This window comes from Stegodyphus dumicola, chromosome 12 (assembly GCF_044657685.1).
Source record: "Stegodyphus dumicola isolate Sdum_Otavi_A_Nest chromosome 12, ASM4465768v1".
NCBI classification, from domain to species: Eukaryota; Metazoa; Arthropoda; class Arachnida; order Araneae; family Eresidae; genus Stegodyphus; species Stegodyphus dumicola.
Genome location: NC_140779.1, coordinates 54,456,703 through 54,463,962, shown reverse-complemented (window position 1 = coordinate 54,463,962; position 7,260 = coordinate 54,456,703). Strand labels below are relative to the sequence as shown.

General features: G+C 31.7%; 1 protein-coding gene across 1 annotated transcript; it reads right to left on the bottom strand.

Moving 5' to 3' along the window:
• Positions 1-3,125: 3,125 nt before the first annotated feature.
• LOC118183800 (retinol dehydrogenase 14-like) lies at positions 3,126-6,432 on the bottom strand. The gene has a single exon (XM_035353411.2). The coding sequence runs from the start codon at positions 5,920-5,922 to the stop codon at positions 4,975-4,977; it is 948 nt and encodes a 315-aa protein (XP_035209302.1). The 5' UTR covers positions 5,923-6,432; the 3' UTR covers positions 3,126-4,974.
• Positions 6,433-7,260: the final 828 nt, after the last annotated feature.

Here is a 7,260-nt window from a genome sequence, read left to right as displayed (position 1 = left end):
TATGTCAAAGTTTGGCAAACTTAAAGATTTAACCTTAACTAATTCCCATTCTATTTAACTTTATATAAGTTATACTGTGTTGCAAGATGAAAGAAATAATACTAGTACAACAGTGAATTAGTATGCTGTTCAAAATGGCAAAGCAGAGTTGCTAATCGTAAGAAGATAAAATTCGATTTAATAAGTAAAGGCAAGTCATATGCAAACTGAATTCTCAGTGGTTCTAGTATACAAGAGAGAGTTTAAATATATTTTTGACAACTATGCCAACTCTAGGTCTATTCACTAAAAGCTATAAAAATAATTTTCATGCTGAAACCAGTAAAATATTAGCACAATGTATGCAATGCCAGAATAAAGCTTAATGCCAGTGGACGTTTATAGAAGAAATATATTTTTTGGTGTTAAGAAATCACATTTCTATATATTTATATTTTATTTTCTGTGAGCAAAAACAGGATTATCTGAAAATAGTGATTGAAATGCTAGACTGTACTAGATGATTCAATTCTTTTAAGATTAGACTTAAACAATATTATCCTACACTCATATCATATATCAATACATCATCATATTTAGTAATGACATCATCTTTTGGGATAAGAAGGAACATGAATATAACTCATTCAAAAGCAGTTCTTTAAAAAATAGATAGCTTCTTTTAAAATAAAAAAATAAACTAACACAATGGACCATTAATGATACTGCTGAAGGAAATAACAAATGAGAATAATTTTTAAAAAAAATAATGGTTTCTTAGATACTAAAAAATGTTCATGACTAGAATAAACTTAGTTTGAAATATATTTGAGAACTTATTTTGAAAAAAAACTTGAATAGATTTCTGCCCATAAATATGCAACTATACCCTCTTCCCACAGTATTTCTTTACTACATGCATAGAGTTCTTGCTCTAGAGTATCAGCCCAATCCCTGAGCACTTAACTGAGTATATAAAATAGTGAAAAATCACTTTTTAGGAATACATTCTTATTTTCAGCAGGCAAATATAAAATTGTCAAACATGCAGTAAAAATACATTTTGATCACATCAAATGGCTACTGACAGTTGTCAATGAAAATTTAATATTCTTACAGACAGCAAAAATAGGACAGATGAAGAATCATGAAATGTTATATTAGTAGCTGCAATTTAGAGCTTAATACTCTAAGCTTTTTTTAAAGTGTATGCAACTTAGCATATACTGATTGTGACACTGGTGATATGGTAAAATATGAAGAACTGCTAACCATTTTTTTTAACTGCAGCAGAATGCAATACCTTATTTCCATTCTTATTGGCATGTTGGTTAGCGATGCTGGTTGGCATATCATATTATGAGGTTCAGATTCAAATCTGGGAGAAGGCATGGGGCACTTAAAATATTGGTGAGCAAAAAGTCCTCTCGAGTGGTTTGGTAGAAGAAGAGGAATGGGAGACCCTCAAATTTGTCCTTAGGGTGTACTGCATCAAAACTGGGATGAAACTGTGTAATTAATATGGTGAGACTATACCTGTGAGACCATTTGGTGAGGTTCTTATGTCCCACCTACTTTTTCCTGTAGTACTTCATTTTGTACTGGAGAAATGAAGATACATTTTTTAACATTAAACAGTTTGTAATGATGTAGGTTAAACTTTTGTTTGCACTTTCATTTATATCCATATCTTTATATAGCTACTTAACACAAAGCTTACATAAGCTACTCATACAGAAATTTTTGACAACTGAAACATAAATGACACCAATATGCGGTCAATATGCAAACCTCTGAGCGGTGCAGGTTTTTGGATCTGTCATGAGACCTGAATTTAAATAGCATTTATTAGTTAAATTTGTATAATTACTTAGTCTCCATTTTCATGAACATACATTCATCAAGATGACATTTATATTATTTAAAAAAGTAAGAAATCAAAATATATTTCATTATATGCTAATATATATATAATCACAAAAAATCTCATGACTGGATCAGCTCAGAAGTTTAATCTATTGGTGCCCAATTAGTTAAAGCCATACAACACTAATAGTTTTTTATCTTAATTTCAACTATCATTGATAAAACAAACTATCTGAATGCATGCTTTTAAGGTTTTCCTAAGGTGTAATATATGCTTTTAAGGTTTACCCAAGATGTAATATAAATATAAACACTTTCTTTAAAGATTCTACACAAAGGCCCATCTGTGCTTTTACAGAAATAATTCTCTTAATTTATGAGCCAACTATGAAAAAATAATGCAGTACAGTGACTTACATAGTGAATGGCTATCTACAAACATATAAATGCTTACACAGTAAGGAAGTCAGCAGGGACAGCTACCAGGCCAAAGCACCAGGTGAAATTTAAATGTCTGTGACTGTTGTGTCCACACAGATCAGATGCACATAACAATCTGTCAGCTTAAAAATGTTTTCATGTGGTTAGTTGCAGAGAAAGAACAGAAGATTCTCAGATATTTCTCCTTGGGGATAGTTTGATTGCAATTTAAACAGTATGCTTGGCAAATGCAGACGTCATACCTGTTAATATATGATACAAACTGGGATTCTGTGCTCTGCTTTCAATCATCATATACTAATCAATAAATGAAGTAGCCTAAAAGATTTAAAATAATGCATTCAAACAAGAAAAGATATATAGCTTTTCATAACAAATATTTTGTTTCTACTGAATAAAATTTTTAATTGCTTCATAAAGCTGCTAAATAATTTCTAAACATAATTACAACTCTAGCCCAATTTTATCCTTTCTAGAAAACGTAAAATGTAAATGGGTCTCTTTTGCTCATATTCAGTAATACTTGCATAATTTTCATTAAATCATAACAAATCCTTGCCTTTGTTCTGCTCAGTAAAATTAGTGTTTTCACAGTAAAAATTTGAATACTTCTGAAATTAAAAAAGATATTCACACATATAATTTAATCTCGTCGTTCTTTGAACAATGGAACTGAATTTTCACATTCTAAAGTACAAATTGATAAGCACAAACAATTTTGACAGCATTAAACATTTTCATTTCTTACAGAAGGAAAAACAATTATGACTGCAAATATTTTCAAAACTTGGAAGTTTATATGTCCTTGTAGAACAATTTTGGAGAAAAAGATCAAAATCTGATTGTTGAGGTACAAACAATTTATTTTATAAAAGTTAGTTACAGATAAATCAGTTATTTCAGCCTAAAAGTTAAGCCACATATTAACTTCAGAATTTCTGAAAATTTTATGATTGAGAATAATTGTAGTGTGAGGTGTGCTTTATTTCATACTGGCACAGATTTCTGTTTTCTAAAATGTTTCAAATATACTAATACATTAGCTAAAAATCCTACATGTGCATCATTCAGGAAATGAAGTGATTTCAAGTACAGAATACACTACATATAAGTATAAAGAAACAAAGAATAAGCTTTGAAGGTACTTCAGTCTCCTTAAATTTTGAGTCCATATTCTTGATAACATGGATAACCCTGATTACTTCCATATTTTCCTATTTTTAATCAATTTCATATGCTGAATCCCTGTAGATTTTGTAACATTAAGTGTTATTAAATATTTCAAATCATTAAAGATCATAATTTAAAATTTTAATAGAATGGACTTTTTTAACACCAACATCTTATATTATTCACTCACATATTAACTAATATATGTTATTCTTACAAGTTGTTTTCTCTAAGTCACCGATAAACATCAAACTAGTTAGCAAGATCATACATTATCATAGCAATTTCTTGTTAACTGTGAATTTAATCTTGCTTGTTTTGTCATAGCTCTTTCTCCCCCTCAATTTCATAAACATAACTCACTGAGGTTTACCAGATCATGAAAACAGTAGCTATCTTTCCCTCCCAAGCTTAAAATAAACTATACTGAAAATCTGGAAACATCCTGGAAAACTATACTGAAATCTGGAAACACCCACAATCTGCTTGGGGGGATAAAGACAGACCATATCAGGGATTTATTGTACAACTTGTTTAGGTATCGTACACCCAAATGGTTTTATGAGGTTACAATGGCAAAACACACTTTATGGCATGTAATCATGAACAGTGCTATAGAAATAAAAGAATTAATTAATATGTAACTGATCTTCATAATTATTTCATTTAGCAGTTTTATCTTATATAATCACAATCATGCACATTTCTGAGACTAGTTAACACTAACTAAAAATCATTACCATTTCTTGACAATAATGAAAATTTCATCAAAATGTATGTTTCGTGCATTAATTTCTTATTCACGTTTCTCACTAACATGACCATTTTGAAGCTATTTAATAAACAGTCCAGCTCAAAAGAAGGAAATACACTAGATGTTAATTGTTCCCACTAAATCTGCAACATGTAGTAAAACACCTTAACATGGCAATAAGTCTTAAAAGCACTTCTACACTTCATTTAAAATGCTCAGTTTACTAATATCAGAGCTAAGTAGAAATAATTAGTTTTCTAGTCAGCAAAATATACAATTTTCTACTAATTAAATATCATATCATAAAGCTAACTAACTATAAGTGAAACATGAAGTTTTCACACAAATTTATGACAAAATAAAAATTAAGCCAGAATAAAATTTTAAATTAATTCAAATATTAGAACACCTTTTCATATCTAATGATAATCATGCAATTCATTCTTTTTCAAATATTGTGAAGTTTCTCAAGGTGACCACCTCTAATATTCATAAGAACATAAACAAACATCGGTATTGAACTATACTTCTTTATGACAACCTCGGATAACGTACATATAGAATTATCTGGAATTATTAATGGTAATCTCAGACAGTGCTCGTTATTATCTATTGATTGACTGATGAAAAATAAAACAAAAAATCGCACTACTATTCTTCATGCATTATTATATATAATGTCATTACTCGTATATACAGAGCCTTCTTCATCACCATGAAGCTTTTAGCATGGATGACATATTTAAAGCAATTTTTTTAATTATTCAATGGCAAAATTCTTCAGATACATCCCAAAGCTTCCGTGCCAATGTAGGATCAGAAGCTACATCAGCTATAGGCTCTTTTTGACAATTTCTGTAATAAAATCCACTTTCACTTTCAACTTCTTCAGAAACTGCGCAGTGAAGAACTGTCTGACAGCCCTCATATGGCGTTCTGATGAAGAACCACGCAACAGGAGCTAATGCAACAATTTTCCACCAACTGATTGAAACATGTCGGCCTAAATTTGTCCACACCATACCAGGGCTAACTGTATATACAGAAACTCCAGTTCCTTGAAGCCGTCTGGACAGTTCACATGAAAAAAGAACATTTGCCAATTTGCTATTTTTATATGCTTGCATTTTGTCATATTTGACTTCAGAATTCAAATTCTCAAAATCTATTTCGCCTCTCTTGTAAAGAGCCGAAGAGACAACTACTATACGTGACGGTGCGGATTCTTTCAACTTCTCTAATAAAAGTTTGGTCAATAAGAAGTGCCCCAAATGATTAACGCCAAACTGCATTTCATACCCATCATTAGTCTTCATAAAAGGACACTGAAATATTCCAGCATTATTAATCAGAACATCTAATCTATCTTCGCTACGCAAGAATTCTTTGGCAAATTTCTTTATGGAATCAAACGAAGCAAGATCTAGCTGTAGGACTTTTAGAACGCCACTTCTTGATTTTGATCTTATTTCTATCAATGCTTTTTGAGCCTTTTCCTGATCCCGGCAAGCCAATATAACTTTTGCACCACGTTTTGCAAGTTCTAAAGCAGTTGCTTTGCCAATACCTGAATTCGCACCAGTGATTATAACGGTCTTGTTTTTCATAGACTTTTTGCTTCTGCACTTTCCCCAAGTATACTCTCGATATTTACGAAGTACGAATAAGCTTAATATAACTACAGCTGAGGTACTTAAAATTTTTATGATCATACTGATGGTTTCGAAATGTCAAATGATATCTACTAAAGCTTGATCAAAATATCAATACAGAAGCAGTAGTAGTAGTATTTTTTCTTGCTTTCGAAACGCTACTTTTATGAAGACTTCAGCCGGAAAATTAATTTTATAATTCTTTTATGGGATATTACAATTCTAATATTAAAAAGTGTAGCTATTATGAGATTTGAAAGCTTCAAAGGAAAAAAATCCTCGTCCTCTTTTACAAGATGAATGATTGTTGTTGTTGTCTTGTCAAAGGAGTCAGTGCAGCGAAGTCTAACAGAACCGAAAGTTTCCAGAACAGCCGCAGCAACATTAATGATCTTATAGAAGAATAAAGGAGTTGATGCTAGGGAGCTATATCTATACTGAAGAGCTTGGCCAAAATAGCAGGACAGTCGAAGAGATGGTCTGGAGAAAGTTGGATATCAGGACATTGAAGACAGCAGTTCGTAATTTCGTTGGTCATCAGGAGCATATCTTCATTCCTTTGAAGTGTTTTCTCCTAAAGTAGACGGACAGATGTCTAGTTTTGCATCCGCTAAGGCTTTCTGCACCGATGAGCGAAAAATCAAGCTTAGGAAGGAAAGAGGGGACAAAATAAAATTTAAAATAAATGGTTCAAAAAATAATAGAGGGAGGGGAGAAAAAGAGAGAAAGGGCCTATAGAAAGAAAAGATGTGGAAAATACCCTAAAATACGATTGTGTCCATGAGTGTAGTCAAAATGAGAGGAAGCTGTTCCTTTTGACTACACTAATGCACAATAAATAGTGTCTCAGGTGCGTGTAGTAAGTGTGTTTAGTCGCAGTGGCTAATCGCACCGACGGTGCGAATAGCTAACACGCTATTCACACCACCTACGTTCGCGCATGGGCACAAGCAGCCCAGGTACAAGTCAGGCAGTAGTGAGAGCGAAGGTTGTTAACCCTAACTCAGCAATGGAAAGGGTTGTTAATAGTTCAACAGCAAAAGAATAATTTTCAAGTAATAATTATCAGTTACAAAGACGAAGTCAATCTATATACATGATAGTGTTCAGGAAATGGTTAGATAAAATAGGGATTTAATGATGGTTCTAATTGCAAGCGAGGACGAGTAATTAGTCAAAAAATCTTTAGTGTATTGACAAAAAGGCTACAGAAATTACTTAAATTCTTTTATTTAACAGAGGAATTTTTGTGTAAACTTAGACCCTAGTCTTATAGCATTGGACTGTCAGAATTTATTATTCAATAAGAAAACTTAGTGAAATTTATAATATTCTTATATATTCATCACTTTTTCAGTATCCACTCATGTTTATAGGTTAAAATGCCATATTCAATAT

What these genes read in the sequence shown, in the direction of transcription:
- LOC118183800 (XM_035353411.2), bottom strand. Translation starts at nt 5,922, where the DNA reads ATGATCATAAAAATTTTAAGTACCTCAGCTGTAGTTATATTAAGCTTA.